The 23,818-nt window shown below is 43.7% G+C and overlaps 1 protein-coding gene across 5 annotated transcripts in view; it reads right to left on the bottom strand.

The window, feature by feature from the left end:
• Nucleotides 1-22,293, bottom strand: part of LOC106562387 (ubiquitin carboxyl-terminal hydrolase CYLD) — a 28,033-nt gene extending 5,740 nt beyond the window's left edge. Inside the window, exons 1-16 of one of the 5 annotated variants that reach the window (XM_014127247.3) lie at nt 21,903-22,293; nt 19,879-19,921; nt 18,833-19,198; nt 14,995-15,164; nt 11,588-11,831; nt 10,285-10,593; nt 8,770-8,875; nt 5,709-5,810; nt 5,030-5,146; nt 3,252-3,661; nt 2,827-2,992; nt 2,493-2,634; nt 2,086-2,208; nt 1,826-1,917; nt 1,654-1,720; nt 1,345-1,477 (exon numbers count right to left, since the gene is read on the bottom strand). In XM_014127247.3, coding sequence (XP_013982722.1) covers nt 1,345-1,477; nt 1,654-1,720; nt 1,826-1,917; nt 2,086-2,208; nt 2,493-2,634; nt 2,827-2,992; nt 3,252-3,661; nt 5,030-5,146; nt 5,709-5,810; nt 8,770-8,875; nt 10,285-10,593; nt 11,588-11,831; nt 14,995-15,164; nt 18,833-18,910 — 2,259 coding nt within the window. In that variant the 5' untranslated portion in view covers nt 18,911-19,198; nt 19,879-19,921; nt 21,903-22,293. The remainder of the gene's footprint in view (nt 1-1,344; nt 1,478-1,653; nt 1,721-1,825; nt 1,918-2,085; nt 2,209-2,492; nt 2,635-2,826; nt 2,993-3,251; nt 3,662-5,029; nt 5,147-5,708; nt 5,811-8,769; nt 8,876-10,284; nt 10,594-11,587; nt 11,832-14,994; nt 15,165-18,832; nt 19,199-19,878; nt 19,922-21,902) is intronic. The other 4 variants (XM_014127246.3, XM_082957845.1, XM_014127248.3 and 1 more) reach the window with 4 other exon arrangements.
• Nucleotides 22,294-23,818: the final 1,525 nt, after the last annotated feature.

The raw sequence follows: 23,818 nt of genomic DNA, 5'->3' as shown, positions 1-23,818 counted from the left end.
ATTGCATCGTCTGTGGATCTATTGGGGCGGTAAGCAAATTGAAGTGGGTCTAGGGTGACAGGGAGGGTAGAGGTGATATGATCCTTAACTAGCCTCCCGAAGCACTTCATGATGACAGTCATTTAGTTCAGTTACCTTTGCTTTCTTGGGTACAGGAACAACGGTAGACATCTTCAAGCATGTGAGGACAGTAGACTGGGATAGGAAGAGATTGAATGTCCGTAAACACTCCAGCAAACTGGTCTGGGCATGCTCTGAGGAGGCAGCTTGGGATGCCGTCTGGGCAGCCTTGAGAGGGTTAACACACTTAAATGTCTTATTCATGTCGGCCACGGAGAACGAGAGCCCACAGTCCTTGGTAGCGGGCCACGTCGGTGGCACTGTGTTATCCTCAAGGCAGGCAAATAAGGTGTTTAGCTTGTCCGGAAGCAAGACAGTGTAGTCCGTGATTGTCTGCAGACCCTGCCACATACATCTCGTGTCTGAGCCGTTGAATTGCAACTCCACTTTGTCTCTGTACTGACTTTTTGCCTGTTTGATTGCCTTATGGAGGGAATAACTACACTGTTTGTATTCGGCCATATTCCCAGTCACTTTACCATGGTTAAATGCGGTGGTTCGCGCTTTCATTTTTGCCCTGAGCTCATCTACTTTATTATCCAGAGACTGAACATTAGCGAGTAATATAAGCAGTGGATGGTGTGCACGCCTCCTGAGTCGGACTAGAATTCCACTCTGAATACCTCTTCTCCGCCGTCGGTGTTTTGGAGCAGGCTCTGGAATAAGTTCAATTGCCCTGGGGGGTACGAACAAAAGATCCAATTCGGGAAAGTCGTATTCCTGGTTTTAATGCTGGCGAGTTACCGCTGTTCTGATATCCAAAAGTTATTATGGCTGTATGTAATAACACCCAAAAAATTCTGGGCTAATAATGTAATAAATAACAGACAAAAAAACAAAATATTGTAAAGTTGCTTTGGAGCTAGGAGCAGAGCTGCCATATCTGTCGGCGCCATCTTACCTTACTGAGGAACAGCCGTTACATAACAAACAAATCCTGAATATAAGGCACTTGATTGGTGACAGCAGAGCAAACAACATCCCACTTAAATTCCACAAAAGAGAACTGTGTGTTTTCTACAAGCTACTAATCCTGCCAATTTCCCATAGTAGCTCAGCCTTTCATTGATTAACTCAGCTAATCATTAGAATTGATAGTCAAGTTGACTCTCCCTTCATGCTCCTAGAATGAATTGCTTCTTGATTGCAATCAGCAAATGATTCACCCCTGAGCAACCCAACCACTGACAGACAGTCAGCCAGCCAGAAAGACATATAGGTCACCTCAGCAAACTTGAGGTCACTGTTGATGAAGGACCACTCTATGAGCTGCTGGCTGGTTGGCACACCCACTTTGTCCTTCTTATCCATGAAGATCTGGTAGAAGTAGCAGTCCTGAACCTTCTGACCTGCTGATCTAGACACGACAGACACAAACAGGATATCATGTGTAATACATTAGAAATCGTACTCATTTGAGCTCAGATTAGATTTATGTCTAAATATTCTTAAATGTATATACTATTAGCAGAAATAGTTTAGAAAAGCAATAACAAGATGATATGTTGAGAAGTATGTTTAATGTAGACTGACCTCAGCTTGAGTAAGGGGTCCACCCTCAATATGTGATGGAACAGAATATTGAGGAACTCTTCAGGATCTGTTAGGTGAAAGGTGAACATTGAGTTTATAACACTTAGAACAAGTTCATGACATGTATAACAAAACCACAACACTTTAATAATTTGATAAAGGCATTAGACACCTTTTTCTTCAGATGTGAACCCTGAGGCAGCTTCTACCTTCTCCAGTATCCTTCTGAGCTTCATCACTTTAGTGGCACACACATAGCCATGTCTACAAGACAAATAAAATAGACAAGACAAATCTCAGTTATGATACTTGGCTGGGTCTAGAAAACAAATTAAAGTGCTTATAAATGACATGTTAAGCATTGGTTTGCCACATGACATTGTACTGAATGAATGTGTCTGAACAAAACATGAAGAGCAGTTTCCTACTTACATGCGCAGGGGGTTGACTATCTCTGTGCGTAGCAGCTCCTGTGTCTCTCGGTAATACTCTACGTCAGTCTTGGACCTCGGCCTCAGCAGAACTGTGTCCAGGACTGAGCTGAAGGAAAACAGGCTAAAGACAGGAAAAAAGGGAAAGAGGAAAAAAAAAGACGATGCCAAAAATATACATTTATTTTCCCTGTTGAGAAACTAAAAAGCTCTCATGTTTCAATGAGTAGGTGTGTCCAAACTTTTGACTGGTACTAACACACACACACACAAAAATGGAAAATCAAATTTTTGACTACACTGGGCCTTTAACTACATTGACATAGGAATGAGGAGGTTAAGAACTCTCTAATAATACACGCAAGGAAGAAGCGAAAACTCAGAGCTCTCTCTCTCCTATGTCCTCACCAGAAGAGTGTGGAGTCCAGGTAGCAGGAGTTGTAGTGACCCTGGATACCTTTCTTCTTGCCCACCATGATGTCCAGACCGTCATTCTCAGTGCGTGGAGGAGTGTTCTCATGCACCACCTCACTCAGATAACCCCCGAAAGCTGGACAGACACAAACAGTGATGTTTAAGTTGACAATCCTGGGCAGGACTGCTTAGCTGGGTGGAAATGTCCTTGTATTGCCTTTACCCGTCCAATCCTAGGAAGTACCTAGGATAGGGGCCAATTTGTAAGGGGTCAATTTGACAGGTGACAGGCTAGGGGTCAATTTGACAGGTGACACCAGTGACTCACCAATAGAGTTGCATCTCTCTATGGGGTTGGAGGAGTGGTGTAGGGAGGGGAAACGGGAGTCAGGCCGGCAGCATTTCAGCTTCACAAACAGGGCCTTCTTGGGCGCGCAGCTGAAGTAGCGGGTACCTTGAAAGGTGCCGTCTGTACAGCCAACACACTCTTCCTCCTGAGAGAGCAGAACCAGACAAGGCCATCATGTTATGAGTGCAGGTAGCTGTATGCTATTACACTAAACATATAGCTAGTAATGATACTGGATTTGGATGATTCTACCATTCAATGAAAGAAATGTTGGTTTCTCTGAAGTTTTCCTTAAATCCTTAGTTCACTTGTGACAATGTTATTGGGAAAAACACAAGACAAAACAGCCAGGTCTCAGAGGCTAGAAAGAGACAATCCTTCCTGTCAGTGTAATGATCTCTCACCAGCTCCAGGCCAGCCAGTGGCTCTGGTAGTCCCGGGGGCAGCCCCACCCAGCGGATGACCCCACACAGGGGCGGGTTCTCCTTCACCTCCACCAGGGAGCCCACCTCCAGACCAGGCACACCCCCACCCCCGCGAGAGCTGGGGGGTGAGGGGGGCCGCGGAGAGGGAGGGGTAGGGGACGGGGGCTCGGGCATCTGCATCTGCTCTCCCATCACTGACTGCACGGAGAGGGAGAGGGGTCCATGGCTCATGCTGCCATTGGGCCCCGTCTTACGGCTCAGGCTGAAGGGCAGGGAGTGGAACTTGTTGTCATTGGACAAGGAAGCAGAGGGCGGGGCCCTGGGAGGAGGTGTGGCTTCATTGAAGTCAGGGGGCGTGTCTGTGAGGGACTTGGCAGGGTCTTCCCCGACTGCAGAGGAAAACAACAGACAATCAATTTTCACTGCAGCAGACATTACACTGACAGAGAGCTTCTAGCATTGTGGACTCATCAGATATTCATTTGACTTTTTTGACAACGTTGTGAATAGGGAGTGTGCAGGTGGTGTCACAACTTCATATCAGCATTAGCAACGTTGGCTTATAAACACTTTCACATTCACTGTAAACATAACCACAAAATGTACCTTGTGTGACAAGGACTTTACATTTTTCAACTCCCATGGGAGGTAAATAAATATTTGTGTCACTGTGAGAATGTGTTGAGAAAATCTAAATGCCTCCACATGGAGACAGCCACAGAATAATCCAGAAGTGATGGGTGAGTTACAAGATCATCACGTCACCAATGGAAAATACAATACACCATCAAATATGAATATGATGGACCTGAACATACGGGTAAGATGACAGTGATGAAAAACAAAACAGAGGTGATGAAACAGAACAGAGAGAACAGCTGTGACAGGATTTCTCTCATTCCTGCGACATAGAGGAGTCATCTCCACTGGGTCTTCCTCACCCTAGAGTCCACTGATAGCTCCATAACTTTACACACAGGCTTTACATGACTCAATGATTTTCAATCCCTTGGTTTCGCTTGTGTAATTATCCATTCATCACCACCATGCTGTAAGGAACATGATCTTTGACCCCATGTAGGCTACCTACCTAAACTACCCCACACCATTCCCCATGAAACATATCCACACTTAAACCCAGTACTGAAGGCTTTCACTAATGCTTACAGGAAACTATCAAGAAGAAAGTACAGTACTTTACCTAATTTAATTATTCTGAGGGAGAAAAAATGCAAGACATTATTAAAAGCCTTTTTGTGATTTGATAAAGATCGTGCCACAGCAATTACACCATGCAGGTGGACCTCACAGTTAATGGGAATGAATAGATAGAGGACTCTCAGTGAAGGGTGTTGATCAGGGCCGGGACAATACCAGTATCACGATACTCGTTAGTATCGTGGCAAGGAAACAAAACACAAAGCGGATTTAACTTCTTTGGGAAAACAACCCTCATTATGTTGTCATCCAGTCACATGTATTTATTTTCCAAGCTATAGAACACACTATTTTACATACAGCAGGTATTTTAAAAAGGACCAAAAGAGTTTGATCTGCTTCCTGTTTTTATTTTTGCCATGGAAAAAATATCTAGATACTGGTAACGTCACAGCACTAGTCTTGATAGCAAGCTTTTTAATCAAGTTAAAGATCAAACTCATTCTTTATTTGTTCACTGATTGGTAAATGAACACTGTAGAACAACCTGCTATCAAGACAGATGGGAGTCTCAGTACTGTATCTTGCTGGGGCTTTACCTTCATCAATGTACCATGTGCTTTTGGATTTGGCCTGGACTGGGTGGTCAACAGAGCTGCCATTTAAAGTATAATAAAACTCTGACTTGCTTCTACTCCCACACTGAAGACCGAAGCCTGGAGATAACACAAGTCAACAGAGAAACAGAAAGCAGGTATGCGTTTGCTGCAGTGAAGGCTGCTGGGGGGAGAACAGCTCATAATAATGGCTGGAATGGAGTAAATTGAATGGTATCAAACCAAGTTTTTCATACCATTCCATTTACTCCAATGCAGCCATTATTATGAGGCGTTCTTAAATGACAGCAGGATAGGTGTGGAGAGGAGGGAGAGAGAAAGGGATAGAGAGAGAGAACGGGAGGCAGATCGTCAGCACACTGAGCAGGTCAGTAGCCATGCAAGGAACACAATGGTTCGGTAACTCTCACCACTCCACACCATTCACGTCAGCTCTGGAATCCAAATTGGCCATTCACACAAGTGGAATCTGGCAAAACTTCAATTTTCCAAAATTTAGTCATCATGCCTCATTGATATGATTTCCCTCAACATTCCAGATATGATTTCCCTCACAACATTCCAATGACAGAACCCTCAACCAATATCACAGCACACTAACACCATGTTAAAAAGTGTTATAGTGTTAGCTAGTACATGCACTTGAAGCCAACAGCAGTACCTTTGCTCTTTGGTTTGCTTTGGCCAGAGGAGGACATGTCACTGCTGCTGCCTCTGGAGGTAAAGCTGTGCTTCTGCAGCCTCTGGTCCTGCATGGAGTATTCTGCAAACACACAGTCCAGTATAACAACAGTGTGGAACAACACGGATATACCCGGATATACCCACCCCTGTGCTAAAACCCTACAGTGCACAGCCGTGTGTCTTGTTGCAGGTTCTGGCAGATAGAGATAAGATAGATATATATCCCATCAGAGCACCATTACAAAGTATAGGCCTGCTACAATAGGAAATAGGCCTAATAATGATTGGTGGCTGTGGAGCCTGGTAAAGCAGTGGGAAGGGCTTTATAATTGTGCAAAATACCAATATTTACTCAGTTAATCACAAAGACTGATGCAAAGTGAAAAGCATACTTTCACTCAATACCATAGACTTTCAAGTACAGGTGAACATTATCAGTCTTAGGTTTCAGAGAGCAAAAAGCTTTTCTAAGAGAAAATGCATTAACGAAATATACGCCCCTTCCCCCCACAACACACACACACTTCAAGTATGTCCAAGAAGACCAAGAACGTCAAAGCATCAACCATTGTTGGGGTTCAGAGTCAGACAGCACACAAACAAATCAATAAAACCAATGGCGAGAACAAAGAGACTGAGAGGAGCAGCATCTCACTTGACTTTCAAAAACAAGCAGAGCCATCAAACAAAAGAGCCTCTGTTACTGCTGCTGCTGTTATTGCTACTGCTGCTGCTGTTATTGCTACTGCTGCTGCTGTTATTGCTACTGCTGCTGCTGTTATTGCTACTGCTGCTGCTGTTATTGCTACTGCTGCTGCTGTTATTGCTGCTGCTGCTGCTGTTATTGCTGCTGCTGCTGCTGCTGCTGTTACTGCTGTTGTTACTGCTACTACTACTGCTGTTGTTACTGCTACTACTACTGCTGTTGTTACTGCTACTACTACTGCTGTTGTTACTGCTGCTGCTGTTACTGCTGCTGCTGTTGTTACTGTTGCTGTTGTTACTGCTGCTATTGTTACTACTACTGCTACTACTGCTGCTGCTGTTACTGCTGCTGCTGCTGTTACTGCTGCTGCTATTGTTGCTGCTGCTATTGTTACTGCTGCTACTGTTGTTACTGCTGCTGTTACTGTTGCTGTTGTTACTGCTGCTATTGTTACTACTACTGCTACTACTACTGCTGTTGTTACTGCTGCTGCTGCTGTTACTGCTGCTGCTATTGTTGCTGCTGCTATTGTTACTGCTGCTACTGTTGTTACTGCTGCTACTACTGCTGTTGTTACTGCTGCTACTACTACTGCTGTTGTTACTGCTGCTACTACTACTGCTGTTGTTACTGCTGCTGTTACTGCTGCTGTTGTTACTGCTGTTGTTACTGCTGCTACTACTGCTGTTGTTACTGCTGCTACTACTACTGCTGTTGTTACTGCTGCTACTACTACTGCTGTTGTTACTGCTGCTACTACTACTGCTGTTGTTACTGCTGCTACTACTACTGCTGTTGTTACTGCTGCTACTACTACTGCTGCTGTTACTGCTGCTACTACTACTGCTGTTGTTACTGCTGCTACTACTACTACTACTGCTGTTGTTACTGCTGCTACTACTACTGCTGTTGTTACTGCTGCTGTTACTACTACTGCTGTTGTTACTGCTGCTGTTACTGCTGCTGCTGTTACTGCTGCTGCTGCTGCTATTGTTACTGCTGCTGCTGCTGCTATTGTTACTGCTGCTGCTGCTGCTATTGTTACTGCTGCTGCTGCTGCTATTGTTACTGCTGCTGCTGCTGCTATTGTTACTGCTGCTGCTGCTGCTATTGTTACTGCTGCTGCTGCTGCTATTGTTACTGCTGCTGCTGCTGCTATTGTTACTGCTGCTGCTGCTGCTGCTATTGTTACTGCTGCTGCTGCTGCTGCTATTGTTACTGCTGCTGCTGCTGCTGCTATTGTTACTGCTGCTGCTGCTGCTGCTATTGTTACTGCTGCTGCTGCTGCTGCTATTGTTACTGCTGCTGCTGCTGCTGCTATTGTTACTGCTGCTGCTGCTGCTGCTATTGTTACTGCTGCTGCTGCTGCTGCTATTGTTACTGCTGCTGCTGCTGCTGCTGCTATTGTTACTGCTGCTGCTATTGTTACTGCTGCTGCTATTGTTACTGCTGCTGCTATTGTTACTGCTGCTGCTATTGTTACTGCTGCTGCTATTGTTACTGCTGCTGCTATTGTTACTGCTGCTGCTATTGTTACTGTTGCTGCTATTGTTACTGTTGCTGCTATTGTTACTGTTGCTGCTATTGTTACTGTTGCTGCTATTGTTACTGTTGCTGCTATTGTTACTGTTGCTGCTATTGTTACTGTTGCTGCTATTGTTACTGTTGCTGCTATTGTTACTGTTGCTGTTACTACTGCTGCTACTACTACTACTGCTGTTGTTACTGCTGTTGTTACTGCTACTACTACTGCTGTTGTTACTGCTGCTGCTGCTGTTGTTACTGCTACTACTATTGCTGTTGTTACTGCTACTACTACTGCTGTTGTTACTGCTATTGTTACTGTTGCTGTTACTACTGCTGCTACTACTACTGCTGTTGTTACTGCTACTACTACTGCTGTTGTTACTGCTGCTGCTGTTACTGCTGCTGCTATTGTTACTACTGCTGCTACTACTACTGCTGTTGTTACTGCTACTACTACTGCTGTTGTTGTTACTGCTGTTGTTACTGCTACTACTACTGCTGTTGTTACTGCTACTACTACTGCTGTTGTTGTTACTGCTGCCAGTAAAACACTAACACACAACACTCCAGTGTTCACTCACACCCCGCCACAAATACTACACACATAACTGCCTGACTGACGATATGGCTAATAGGCAATATCTGAAGCTTCTTCAGTTATCATTTATAAGATCCAAATAAGGGGGAGAATATTTTAGAAATATATAGATTTGCACTTGGTGAAATTGCTATAAATTGAAATAACTATATACATTTGATGTGAGGAAAAAAAGGAGAGAATAGACTACCGGACCGCTGGACTCACCTGGCATTACGTCACAGATGGGGACTAGACGGGTGTGTTCCAGACTGGCGAAATTACACAGCAGCTTCCCGTCGATAACACCATCCCAGTCCCCAATAGGATTGTCCTGGAAGAGCCGGAGACAGCAACCGATTACTGCTGCGGGCGTTCCTCATCTCCTAAAACCTGTACTTACAGTCCCAGTCTCAGCAGCAGTCCTGTCATCACTACTACAGCGCTTCTCTCTCCTGTCAACTACCTCCTCCACCCAGTAATGGTCCCCTGTCTGCTCTTCTCTCTCCAGTCAACTACCTCCTCCACCCAGTAATGGTTCTCTGTCTGCTCTTCTATATCCAGTCAACTACCTCCTCCACCCAGTAATGGTCCTGTCTGCTCTTCTCTCTCCAGTCAACTACCTCCTCCACCCAGTAATGGTTCTCTGTCTGCTCTTCTATATCCAGTCAACTACCTCCTCCACCCAGTAATGGTCCTCTGTCTGCACTTGAACTTCAACTCTCCTCTTAACCTTCCCTCTCTACATTTCTCAAATGTACCTCCCCGCGTCTCAAAACAGAGGGGTGCTTATTCCAATCCCCAGGAAGCAGGGTCAAAGTTTGCCAGTACTGGTTGCTCCACTCCACCACACTAATCTATGTACTCTTGGAAGGTTGGCCCCATTGTGGGCAAAAATAGATCCAAATAAACAAAAACGTTATACAAAAATAGCCTAACACTAAGCTGTTTTGTATATGGTGTGTCAGAGTGTTGTTGATGTTCTCTGTATGCTGGGCGAGGCTGGAGCAGAGTGGACGGAGCAGTGGACTCTCCTCTCCTTTCCTCAGCTGCCTGGCCAACCCGCTGGCCCTGTGCCACGCTACTGGTCATACAGCCCAGTGCTGTAGTTGTGTCCCCAATGGCACCCTATTGCCTATTTAGTGCACTACATTTGGGCCCATTGGGCTCTAGTCAAAAGTAGTTCACTACATAGGGAATAGGGTGCCATTGGGGACGCAGAATGCAACTTTACCTCACTCCCCAGCTCCCCGCATGACTACTGCCCTTTGTGTGTGTCCCAGGCCAGAGTAGACTGAGTGGGCTCACTGCTGCTGCTACTACTAACAACCGGCAGTCAAATGCCTCTGTCATTATGCATGTTCCCTTTCCTTAACTGCTATGCCATCTGATTACATGGGCAACATCGACACTAACAGCTGGCTAAATAAACATTATGAATTATCTTTGCTTTTCTGGATAGACAAACAAATCATACAAACAACATTACAGGGGCTACTTGAACTAGCCTTTTACCTAACTTCAGATGTAATTTCCAAATTGTTAGCCATGTTCTATAAATACAGCATTATTATATATGTAGTGTGGACATTTCACCTTTACCTAGTGTTAACAGCAGAGGAGAAGGTAATCTCCACTGACAGTATTTACATTGCCAGTCTGCCATTCTACAACAGACAGGAGCATGTTGTAGAGATCCCACTCAGTAAGGCCCCAGTATGGGACCAGTATCTCAAGCCTTACCATGTCTACTCCCACATAGTACCCCAGGCTCTCGTTCCCAGGCAGCAGGTCACAGAAGATGATGGTTCCTCTCTCCGGCCCCTCTCTGGTCTGGACCAGGACCCTGGAGTTGATCTCCAGCTGATGGAAATCCATCTCCTCCTCCACCAGGGTGACGTGATCCACCTCTAGCTCTCCCAGTTCCTCTTCCTCATCATCCCACAGCTCCAGCTTGTCCAGGGCAACAAACACCCCGCACTCATCCTCACAGCGGAACAGCTGTCTGCCCTGGTAGGAGCCCTCTGTGAAGCCCTGGCCTCTGCCCTCCTCCTAGGTAGAGGCATAGGTTACATACAGTATGTTAAACTTGGGATAACCTGTGAGTGCCAGTCGCATGTGGCTTACTCAGACACGCTAACCCTTCCCCTAATCCTTCACACAGTAATGCCAAAGAATTTCCCTGACCATTAACCCTTTCCCTAACCCGAAGCTAACCATCACAGGAAAAGCCTAGCACTGGGCTGAGCAGATACAAGAGGCATGAGCTGTCATTACAGTGAGGTGAGCTCAGCTACTGTAACCTGCCTATTCAGCATTCTACAGGGAAGGGAACAGGGAAGTGAACATCATACATCTGGGATGATGAGGGTTTCAGATCGATAGTGCGGAGGGCATAACAGTATACTCAAAATGTTTCATTGCAGAGAGTAGCCGGCAGGCACCGAACTGAATAATCTTTGCTCTTACACAGGGATAATGGACAGCTAGAGGGTGTAGTTACATGATTCTATACACTGCACTTCTTCTTGAGTGCCATGTAGGGCTTTTCAGTATTGGCATCGTTCAATTTATGTTTGTATGATCAAGATAAGAAGTAAACATTGTTGACTGTAAATGTGTGGTAAGTATTCTCAATCGTGATACAAGTCTGGCATTCAATCAAGACGCTGATCTGAAACCCAATAATGTGCTAAACCCTTTATAGTGAGCAAGGGTCAGCCTCTCGTCCGGCTCCTTCACCCACTCACCCAGCCTACAACTGGACACAACATTGTGCTCCAATAAACAAGCCTTTGTAACCCGCTATTTTACTGCATCTTTAAAGAACGTAAGCAACAGCATGAGAGAGAGTCCATTTACTAGCTTAACTGTTATGAAATCCTCAGGGAACATTTCACAAAAACCAAATTACAGGCGATATCACACATAATTGAAGTTCCCTCCGGGACAAATAAAGTTATTCTAATCTACTCTATATACATAACGGAGGGTCAATTGCTTACAAAGTGCATTTTAAAAGAACAGTAAAGATGAGGTTTCTCACCAGCAGCTCCACTCCAAACCAGACCCCGGAGAGAGCCCTGTCTGGGAGGAGAGATCCTTTAAATCGGACTACCCCAGGCAAAGGTTCATCCCCCGAACGCAGCTGCACGCGCACCTTGGAGCCACAGTCGATGTCTCTGGCCCGTTCCAGCCGGGGCTTGTTGCACAGCAGGGCATAGCGCTCCTCACAGTTGGTGATGGGGAACAGCAGCTCAGCTAGCTTCTCATCCAGCTCCAGGACGTCCCTGAATTGAATGAATTGGTTGCAAATCGAACACACAACAACAAGATGTGCATTTGAATTCCAGAGGATAACACAAGCAAATATGAAAGTTACAAAAACATGTCAATATATCATACACTACTAGGTACAAAAGTATGTGGACATCCCTTCAAATTAGTGGATGCGGCTATTTCAGCTAAACCCGTTGCTGACAGGTGTATAAAATCAAGCACAGAGCCATATAATCCCCATAGACAAACATTGGCAGTAGAATGGCCTTACTGAAGAGCTCAGTGACTTTCAATGTGGCACCGTCAAAGGATGCCACCTTTCCAACATATCAATTAGTCAAATTTCTGCCCTGCCCCAATCAACTGTAAGTGCTGTTATTGTGAAGTGAAAACGTCTAGGAGCAACAACAGCTCAGCTGCGAAGTGGTAGGCCACAACAGAACGGGACCGCGAGTACTGAAGGGCGTAAAAATTGTCTGTTCTCGGTTGCAACACTCACTACCAAGTTCCAAACTGCCTCTGGAAGCAACGTCAGCACAAGAACTGTTCGTTGGGAGTGTCATGAAATGGGTTTCCATGGCTGAGCAGCCGCACACAGGCCTAAGATTACCATGCGCAATGCCAAGGGTCGGCTGGAGTGGTGTAAAGCTCACTGCCATTGGATTCTGGAGCAGTCGAAACGTGTTCTCTGGAGTGATGAATCACGCTTCACCGTCTGGCAGTCCGACAGACAAATCTGGGTTTGGCGGATGCCAGGAGAACGCTACCTGCCACAATACATAGTGGCAACTGTAAAGTTTGGTGGAGGAGGAATAACGGTCTGGGGCTGTTTTTCATAGTTCGGGCTAGGCCTCTTAGTCCCAGTGAAGGGAAATCTTAAAGCGACAGCATACAATTAGATTCTAGACGATTCTGTGCTTCCAACTTTGTGGCAACAGTTTGGGGAAGGCCCTTTCCTATTTCAACATGACAATGTCCCAGTGCACAAAGCGAGGTCCATACAGAAAAGGATTGTCAAGCTCTGAGTGGAAGAACTTGACTGGCCTGCACAGAGTCTTGACCTCAACCCTATCAAACACCTTTGGGATGATTTGGAACGCCGACTGCGAGTCAGGCCTAATCGACCAACATCAGTGCCCGACCTCACTAATGCTTTTGTGGCTGAATGGAATCAAGTCCCCGCAGCAATGTTCCAACATTAAGTGGAAATTCTTCCCAGAAGAGTGGAGGCTTTTATAGAAGCAAAAGGGGGGTACAACTCCATATTAATGCCCATGATTTTAGAATTAGATGTTTTTTTTACCTTTATTTAACTAGGCAAGTCAGTTAAGAACAAATTCCTATTTTCAATGACGGCCTAGGAACAGTGCCTGTTCAGGGGAAGAACGACAGATTTGTACCTTGTCAGTTCGAGGATTCGACCTTGCAACCTTTCAGTTACTAGTCCAACGCTCTAACCACTTGGCTACCCTGCCGCCCCTAGTTTGATGAGCAGGTGTCCACATACTTTTAGTCATGTAGTGTACAGCCGTGGCCAAAAGTTGAGAATGACACAAATATTAATTTCCACAAAGTTTGCTGCTTCAGTATCTTTAGATATTTTTGTCAGATATTACTATGGAATACTGAAGTATAGTTACAAGCATTTCATAAGTGTCAAAGGCTTTTATTGACAATTACATGAAGTTGATGCAAAGAGTCAATATTTGCAGTGTTGACCCTTCTTTTTCAAGACCTCTGCAATCCGCCCTGGCATGCTGTCAATTAACTTCTGGGCCACATCCTGACTGATGGCAGCCCATTCTTGCATAATCAATGCTTGGAGTTTGTCAGAATTTGTGGGGTTTTGTTTGTCCACCTGCCCCTTGAGGATTGACCACAAGTTCTCAATGGGATTAAGGTCTGGGGAGTTTCCTGGCCATGGACCCAAAATATTGATGTTTTGTTCCCCGAGCCACTTAGTTATCACTTTTGCCTTATGGCAAGGTGCTCCATCATGCTGGAAAAGGCATTGTTCTTCACCAAACTGTTCCTGGATGGTTGGGAGAAGTTGCTCTCGGAGGATGTGTTGGTACCATTCTTTATTCATGGCTGTATTCTTAGGCAAAATTGTGAGTGAGCCCACTCCCTTGGCTGAGAAGCAACCCCACACATGAATGGTCTCAGGATGCTTTACTGTTGGCATGACACAGGACTGATGGTAGCGCTCACCTTGTCTTCTCCGGACAAGCTTTTTTCCGGATGCCCCAAACAATCGGAAAGGTGACTCAGAGAAAATGACTTTACCCCAGTCCTCAGCAGTCCAATCCCTGTACCTTTTGCAGAATATCAGTCTGTCCCTGATGTTTTTCCTGGAGAGAAGTGGCTACTTTGCTGCCCTTCTTGACACCAGGCCATCCTCCAAAAGTCTTCATCTTACTGTGCATGCAGATGCACTCACACCTGCCTGCTGCCATTCCTGAGCAAGCTCTGTACTGGTGGTGCCCTGATCCCGCACCTGAATAAACTTTAGGAGACGGTCCTGGCGCTTGCTGGACTTTCTTGGGCGCCCTGAAGCCTTCTTCACAACAATTGAACCGCTCTCCTTGAAGTTCTTGATGATCCGATAAATGGTTGATTTAGGTGCAATCTTACTGGCAGCAATATCCTTGCCTGTGAAGCCCTTTTTGTCCAAAGCAATGATGACGGCACGTTTCCTTGTAGGTAACCATGGAAGAAAAATGATTCCAAGCACCACCCTCCTTTTGAAGCTTCCAGTCTGTTATTCAAACTCAATCAGCATGACAGAGTGATCTCCAGCCTTGTCCTCGTCAACACTCGCACCTGTGTTAACAAGAGAATCACTGACATGATGTCAGCTGGTCCTTTTGTGGCAGGGCTGAAATGCAGTGGAAATGTTTTTGGGGGATTCAGTTCATTTGCATGGCAAAGAGGGACTTTGCAATTAATTGCAATTCAACTGATCACTCTTCGTAACATTCTGGAGTATATGCAAATTGACGTCATACAAAGTGAGGCAGCAAGCTTTGTAAAAATTTATATTTGTGTCATTGTCAAAACTTTTGGTCGCGACTGTATGTCAAATGTGAGTATTGTTGTTTTTCGAACTTTGTCTTGTCTTTTTTAAATTTGCAATATAGCATGATAGTGTCACTATCCATTAATTAGACCAACCGCTCATCCAGGCTCAGCACCACGTTGGTCTGGTCCAGGACGCGTAGGCTCCTCTTGCCCTTGCTGGGGGGCAGCGTGCGCCCCAGGCTGTTCCTCTCCTGGCAGGCCTGTCCCAGGCTGCCCCGGGGGATCCTCAGGGTCTTCTGGGGGGGCTTCTCCGCTGTGCACTCCTTAGTAGAATTGTGTTGACTTATTAAGGGACTCAGGTTGTGTTAGAAATGGCACCCTATTCCCTATTTAGTACACTGCTTTTGACCAGGGCCCATGTAGTGCATTATATAGGGAATAAAGAGCCAATTCAAACATAATCGAAGATATCCATTAGTACATCAGGACTTATCTTCCTGAGTTGATTCTCAAACTCACTATAGCCGAAACAACAAAATATGAAACACAAAAAATAAACCCTTTTCGATACACAGGCCTTGATAAATAAACAAACATGAACAAAATCTTGAATAATCCCTAGCAAAATTAAATTTCTTAAAGAGCAACTGCTTTTAAAAAGCAACGAATCTCTTTTAAAAATGGCCTATGTGGCATCATATGAGCCATAAAATTTATTCTAGTGTCAACAGACTACAAAGTGTAAATAGGATAATTTTTCTCATAAAGTCAGTCTAAAACAGAGTTTGGAACATCTGTGTGTCACAATGGGTAAACGATGACAGGGTTTGATTTGACGATGTCCATTAGTCCACTAACATGGGGTGAACAGCTGCGGTGATTACATTCTATCCCATAGCATAGACAGTGAGACTGTTTAAATAAGCTACCTGCTAATAGCCATAATGGCGCTGTACAACATGACTGTGTGTGTTTGAAAGAGTATTTTCCAGTGAGCAACAATTTGTTTACCTTTATTAGACAACTTTGTTCCAATATTTCTGTAATTCAGTGATATTTATTCCCATCGTTATGGATCCATAACTAAATAAATAAACAAACGTCGGCATTTTGAAAGAGTATTTTTATCATTATTTTATTAACGAAAGCATAAAGATCCCATTATTAGTTACATTGTTTTAGTTTGAACGTGCAGACTGGCACTAAGAACAGCGGGAACGTTTCCCTAGTCAGCGACATTATTAGTGCAATGCCCCTTAAAGTGTTTTTCTGTGCTACCCAGTGTGGCAGGGTGGGGGACCACCCAACCTTCCTCCTCCTCCCTCACCAATGGGCTAGGTCTGTCTTCTGTGCGAGGCTCTGCAGCCCAAACCCATGCCTCCTGCCCTCGTGCCTTGAACCACACGCGCTTTCAGTGGATACAGCTGGAGAACTGCAAGGCAATCCCATTGTGCGCCACTCTGGAGCCATGACCAGTATATACAGTTGAAGTCGGAAGTTTACATACACCTCAGCCAAATACATTTAGACTCAGTTTTTCACAATTCCCGACATTTAATCCTAGTAAAAATTCCCTGTCTTAGGTCAGTTAGGATCACCACTCTTACTTTAACATTTACATTTTAGTCATTTAGCAGACGCTCTTATCCAGAGCGACTTACAGTAGTGAATGCATACATTTCATTTCATGCATTTTTTTTCCTGAAATGTCAGAACAGTAAGAGAGAATTTATTAGTTCAGCTTTTATTTCTTTCATCACATTCCCAGTGGGTCAGAAGTTTACATAAACTTAATTAGTATTTGGTAGCATTGCCTTTACATTGTTTAACTTGGGTCAAACATTTTGGGTAGCCTTCCACAAGATTCCCACAATAAGTTGGGTGAATTTTGGCCCCTTCCTCCTCACAGAGCTGGTGTAACTGAGTCAGGTTTGTAGGCCTCCTTGCTCGCATACGCTTTTTCAGTTCTGCCCACAAATGTTCTATAGGATTGAGGTCAGGGCTTTGTGATGGCCACTCCAATACCTTGACTTTGTTGTCCTTAAGCCATTTTGCAACAACTTTGGAAGTATTATTGGGGTCATTGTCCATTTGGAAGACCCATTTGCAACCAAGCTTTAAGTTCCTGACTGATGTCTTGAGATGTTGCTTCAATATATCCACACAATTTTCCTACCTCATGATGCCATTTATTTTGTGAAGTGCACCAGTCCCTCCTGCAGCAAAGCACCCCCACAACATGATGCTGCCACCCCCGTGCTTCACGTTTGGGATGGTATTCTTCGACATGCAAGCCTCCCCCTTTTTCCTCCAAACATAATGATGGTCATTATGGCCAAACAGTTCTATTTTTGTTTCATCAGACCAGAGGACATTTTTCCAAAAAGTACGATATTTGTCCCAATGTGCAGTTGCAAACCCTAGTCTGGCTTTTTTTATGGTGGTTTTGGAGCAGTGGCTTCTTTCTTGCTGAGCGGCCTTTCAGGTTATGTCGATATAGGACTCGCTTTACTATGGATATAGATACTTTTGTACCCGTTTCCTCCAGCATCTTCACAAGGTCCTTTTCTGTTGTTCTGGGATTGATTTGCACTATTCGCACCAAAGTACATTCATCTCTAGGAGACAGAACGTCTCTCCTTTCTGAGCGGTATGACGGCTGCGTGGTCCCATGGTGTTTATACTTGCGTACTATTGTTTGTACAGATGAATGTGGTACCTTCAGGCGTTTGTAAATTGCTCCCAAGGATGAACCAGACTTGTGGGGGTCTACAACTTTTTTTCTGAGGTCTTGGCTGATTTTTTTGATTTTCCCATGATGCCAAGCAAAGAGGCACTGTGTTTGAAAGTATGCCTTGAAATATGCACAGGTACACCTCCAATTGCCTCAAATTATGTCAATCAGCCTATCAGAAGCTTCTAAAGCCAAGACATAATTTTCTGGAATTTTCCAAGCTTTTTAAAAGGCACAGTCAACTTAGTGTATGTAAACTTCTGACCCACCGGAATTGTGATACAGTAAGATATAAGTGAAATAATCTGTCTGTAAACAATTGTTGCAAAAATTACTTGTGTGATGCACAAGTAGATGTCCTAACTGACTTGCCAAAACTATAGTGTGTTAACAAGAAATTTGTGGAGTGGTTGAAAAACAAGTTAATGACTCCAACCTAAGTGTATGTGAACTTCCAACTTCAACTGTATTGTCCTGCTAATAACAGGGTTAATAATATATCTGTGAGAATATCCAAGTTATTTTTTATATCATTCTAAATTAATAATAATCGCTTTGTTTAAAAAATAATATTTTGGAGATGATTTTGTTTTCAAATAACGTAAAATGAGCGAGAAAAAGGCCATTCTTGAAGATGGGATGAGACATTTTTACTAATTTGTAAATAAAGCCATTTTGTTATTTAGAATAATTCATTTCTGTTTTTAGAGGGAGAGAAACCAAAAACCTACAGTCATCTCATGGGTCTCCCAGTCGAGGACAGCACGGGTATTGAACCAGCATCTGTAGCAACACAGCTTGCACTGCCTTAGACCGTTGAGCCACTCAGACGCTGTGCAACGTGCCCGGTCGGGAGTGGGCTACACTACTACAGTAAGAGAAAAATAATCCTAACAAAATAATATAATGAAAACCTTAGTGTAACAACAGTTTTGCTAAGTAATACTGAAGTCGTGCACAATTATCAGTTTCTATTTAGGTTTATGTCGCCCATTCATTGTCAGTTAGAGACACAGTAGGACCCAAAAGCATAATCACTGCTCTAACTCCCCCTTGCGCTGGTCTGGAGCAATGAAGTGGTGATGCAGGGTACCGTACTTAAACACAAATGAACTCTAAGTAATGAAGGATAATCTCCAAACTTTAGTGGAGCAACCACATTACAAGACTGAAATCTGTTTTTTTCCTAATGAGCAACAGAAAAGCACACGTGACATTCGGAATGTTCAGTGGCTCTTTAAACATATGTATATTTACCTTGACCACCATGTAGAAGCGCCAGTCCTCCCTGAAGCCTCCACTGGACTTCTCCTGGCTCCACAGGGCAGAGCTCATGGCTTTAGGGACTGGTGCAGCTGGGGCATAGCAGGGGGAAATACAGGGTCCGCCTGTCTAACTAAGCCCCTCTCTCTTCCCTTTATGGACGTTCCTCTATCCCCAAAGCAGTGACAGGGGCATAGCAAGGGTGAGAGAGAAACTAGGCCTACCACCTGAAGGGACGGTTGTCTGGTTAGAGAGTAGACAGAGAGGGTGTTATGGTCGCTCACAGGCTCCTGCTGACCTGGGGTGCCCTCATAACGGTCTCAACTGTCTGCATGCATGCCCCAATGTACTTCGTAGGACCTGTGTATGAATAGAAAGGCATGGTGTTATTTTGACAATGTTGTTAAAAGGTCATGGAATGCCTCCAGGTTAATTCTATTAAATCACTGACTTATCATAAATCCCAGCTCAATTTCTCTCCCCCCAAAATTGGCCTATGGCTAGGCTATATTAACCCAAATAAGCATCGAGTCGTTTTTAAAAGATTTGCTAGAAATTGGCCTTTTCGGGAAAACAACAAAACATTTAGGCAATACAAATCTGGGATAAGCTCTGAATAAATGGCATTCAAAGATTAAAATTGGTATCTAAACAAACAGGATGTAGCCTCATTAGAATGTAGGCCTAATATCTGAGTGAAGCCTGATTGTACCATTAGCTACAGGCTGCTACTGTACCTCATAAAACTGACAGTGAAAACCAGTTGAGCACAAACATGATTAGACCTAACCTAGTGTACTACTGGTATCTGGCAACCAAATAGGCCAAAAATAAGTTACTACCTGTATTCTGATTCCTGACAAACCGATTTGACATAAGGGTAAAATCGATTGGAATTCAATCACTTTTTGACAGCTCCCCTTTTCATTTGAACGAAACCTTCCATACATATTTGCCCATTGTAGAAGGGCTCAGAAAGTGACTTTTTGTAGCTGAATGCCAAAACATTCAGGAGATAAAGGTTCTCAAAGTTGACTTACTTTGCATACCCCACCATACCATGAAACATCAATGTCTTCATCACTGGAAAAGATAAAGAGTTTGGGATTGATATAATTTAAAAGCTTACAAACAGGATTGTCAAACTATTTAATAGTTTCTGGAAAAGGAAAATGGCAATTATATTAAGCTTCTTTTCAAGAAATAAAATAGTTTCACAAGCTTTTACATTATATCAAGCTGAACCGCTTATCCTTTCCAGTGATGAAGTCACGGATGTCTCATGGTGTGGTGGGGTATGCAAAATGGGTCAAATTTGAGCACTTTTAACTCCTGAATGTTTTGGCATTCAGGTCCAAAAAGTAACTTTCTTAACACTTCTTCCATGGGCAAACATGCATAGAAAGTTGACAGGGATGCTGTCCAAAAATGGATTGAATTCAAATGGCTTTACCCTGAAAGCAATTTTGAAGAAGGCAGACAATATGCTCAAAACCTGTTGATACTCTCCTCTTAAGATGAGAAATGGGTGATGCCGCACAGGCCTTGGTACGACTGTCAATATTAACACAAATGGATTCTAAGCCAGCGTTATTCAAACACACTGTTATAAACATGTTACTCAAAACACATTTTGGATTTCCCCTAGCTGTGTGTTAAGGGAGCTGTGAGGGGGAATTCACGAGTAAAGCAGTCAAACGCCTCTTCCTGACAAACAACAGAGTCACCGCCACTTTAATACAGGGTCGACCTGTTTGACAAACCCAATATGAAGGGGGAGCCAAGCACCTCTGACATGACTCCTCTTTATGGTTCTCTGGCCACTCTCACATCTAGGCTATTCACACCTCATGTCTGTGCATCAAGCATCAATCAAGCAACTTGGGGCTCTCGAGTGGCGCAGCGGTCTAAGGCACTGCATCTCAGTGCTAGAGGCTTCACTACAGACCCTGGTTCGATTGCAGGCTGTATCACAACCAGCCATGATTGGGAGTCCCATAGGGCTGTGCACAATTGGCCCAGTGTCGTCCAGGTTAGAGTTTGGCTGGGGTAGGCCGTCATTGTAAATAAGAATTTGTTCTTAACTGACTTGCCTAAATTAAAGGTTAGACAAAGGTTAAATAAAACATTTATTTTAAAATCAATGACAGGGTGCTGCTGTGTTAGCCTTGGTTTGCATTGCAACTCCTCTTAGGCTGTGTATCTGTGCTTAACATCAATTTTCACATAGAGGACTTGTTGTTTATTATGCAATGTTGACCATGCCCCTATTTGAGCTTGAGGAGGGAGCATGGAGTGAGCAAAAGAACGTGACAGACATTTACTATGTTGTGATGTTAACCTAGCAGTCTACCATAAGGAAGGAGTGAGGGCAAAAGGCCTATTGCCCTTTCAAAATACACATAATTGAATGACCCTTGGTCAACAACATGCACTACTGAATGTCAGATAATGCCCAAGTAAGAAGCACTGCTTACTTGGGCATTATCTGACATGACAACTACTTCTGAAAGTAGCCCACTGGTACCGTTTGCTTTGCCTTTTAACAGTGTGAATGTGTGATGTACAATGTAGCCATGTACTGATGGTGCTGACATCCTGAATATAAAATGACTGGGATGCAACACTGACTATCTAAACAACACACCATCATGCTTCTATTTTCAATCACAACATTCAAAAGCCCCGACAGATTAAATAAATTATTAACAGCAGAGTAACTGTATCATTATTGCAGTTGTCTTGCACGTTCCATCAGTGACATCACTGAATAAAGCCAGTCAGCAGCAGCGAGTGATGATGACGCGTGAGAGAAGGAAAAAAGAATGTGTCACTGCCAAGCCTTGCTTAATCATGGATGAGGAAGGACCCACATTGAGAAAATACCCATGGAACATGTCAATTAGTGTAAAACAGCACACACTAGGGCTAGCTAGCCAGTATAGCAAACCATGCAAGATTTGATCAGGTGCATCCATATCATAGTCTGACGTATGACGAGTAAGCAAACACGAAATGTAGCTATCATTTTGACATAACGTCGTTAGCTAGCTCGTCTTCTTACCTTATTCAAACGTCAGTTCGGTGCTGGAGTGTCATGTCACCTGCTCATTCCAATGCTGTTCTTTAGTAGCTGAGGTTTTGATACGTTTGTACAATTAACTGGCTAGCTTGTTGATAGCAAGCCAGCTGAGAACCGATATGACAGGCTCGAAATTAGCTAGCCAAAGTAACTAGTATGGCTAGCTAGCTGCCCCCATGCAACACAGAGCATGTTATCTACGGCATTTAATGTAGATAACAATTTTTCTGAACGACTCTTAGACTATACTATTAAATACTGACAGACAAACGAAGTCAGGCCTTATAGCGAGAGGAATAAATATTATTTACAGAACCAATAGACACCGAAATGTGTGTCGCCTGAGAATATGCCAATTAAAAAACCCATTGGCCAATCTGCATCCATAACAAGTGCCAATTGGCTGGGCTTCAGGTTAGTCATTAAGTCCCACCCCCCGGGGTTTTCCCACGAGTTTGGTTGACGGGTATTGAAGAATCTACGAGCATTTTCAAAACCGTGCTACTAGTCTCTCTGGCAGACGGTCTTCACTAGTTACCACAGCCACAAAGTCTTAAAGCCCACATATTCTACAATCTTCTTAAAAAGTGAATATAAACCTAGCCATAACCTTAGCCACACTGCTAACCTTATGCCTAACCTTAAATGAAGACCAAAAGGCACATTTTTGTTTTCGTGAATTTTTACGATATTGACAATTTGACGTTGTGGCTGTGGTAACTAGTGATAACCCTGGCAGACCATGTACACTAGATTACTGATAGGGGGCGCTGTGTTGAAGCCACTGTGCCTCCATCTTGGCCTGATCTTAAAGTGATACCCTCTATATGCAATATTCCAGTCAAGGAAAAAGTAACATACCTTGGGATTACTATATATAAGGATCAACAGGAAAGATGCTTATTAAATTTCATACCTATTATTGAAAAAAACAAAAATAAATTGAACCATTGGTTGCAGAGGGATTTATCCTTGAAAGGACGAGTATTGCTTTCTAAAACTGAAGGTATCTCCAGACTTACTTATGCAGCCCAGTCCCTACATCTACAACAGCTTTAAATAGTTAAAGCTGTTGACCATATGCTTTTCACCTTCAGCTGTAAAAATCATACACATTATATTAGGAAATCTGTCGTTATGAACACATAAGAATATGATGATTTTCCTACTTTGATAAATTGTGCTAAACATTTCTTAAAGAATCCAATTTCAATTTGGAATTTCATCCCTCATTATAACTTTTCCCATTTTGGTGGCCTCAATTTGAAGTTACTTTGTAACTATAACATTGATAAGATTCCTACAAAATTATCTGCTTTTCATAGACAAGTATTCTTAGCGTGGTCGTTAATATACTGCTAAAAAAAATAAAGGGAACACTTAAACAACACATCCTAGATCTGAATGAAAGAAATAATCTTATTAAATACTTTTTTCTTTACATAGTTGAATGTGCTGCCAACAAAATCACACAAAAATAATCAATGGAAATCCAATTTATCAACCCATGGAGGTCTGGATTTGGAGTCACACTCAAAATTAAAGTGGAAAACCACACTACAGGCTGATCCAACTTTGATGTAATGTCCTTAAAACAAGTCAAAATGAGGCTCAGTAGTGTGTGTGGCCTCCACGTGCCTGTGTGACCTCCCTACAACGCCTGGGCATGCTCCTGATGAGGTGGCGGATGGTCTCCTGAGGGATCTCCTCCCAGACCTGGACTAAAGCATCTGCCAACTCCTGGACAGTCTGTGGTGCAACGTGGCGTTGGTGGATGCAGCGAGACATGATGTCCCAGATGTGCTCAATTGGATTCAGGTCTGGGGAACGGGCGGGCCAGTCCATAGCATCAATGCCTTCCTCTTGCAGGAACTGCTGACACCCCAGCCACACGAGGT

The sequence above is a fragment of the Salmo salar genome, chromosome 11 (genome assembly GCF_965601325.2).
Source record: "Salmo salar chromosome 11, fSalSal1, whole genome shotgun sequence".
Classification (NCBI taxonomy): domain Eukaryota; kingdom Metazoa; phylum Chordata; class Actinopteri; order Salmoniformes; family Salmonidae; genus Salmo; species Salmo salar.
This window is presented reverse-complemented; position numbering and strand designations above follow the sequence as displayed.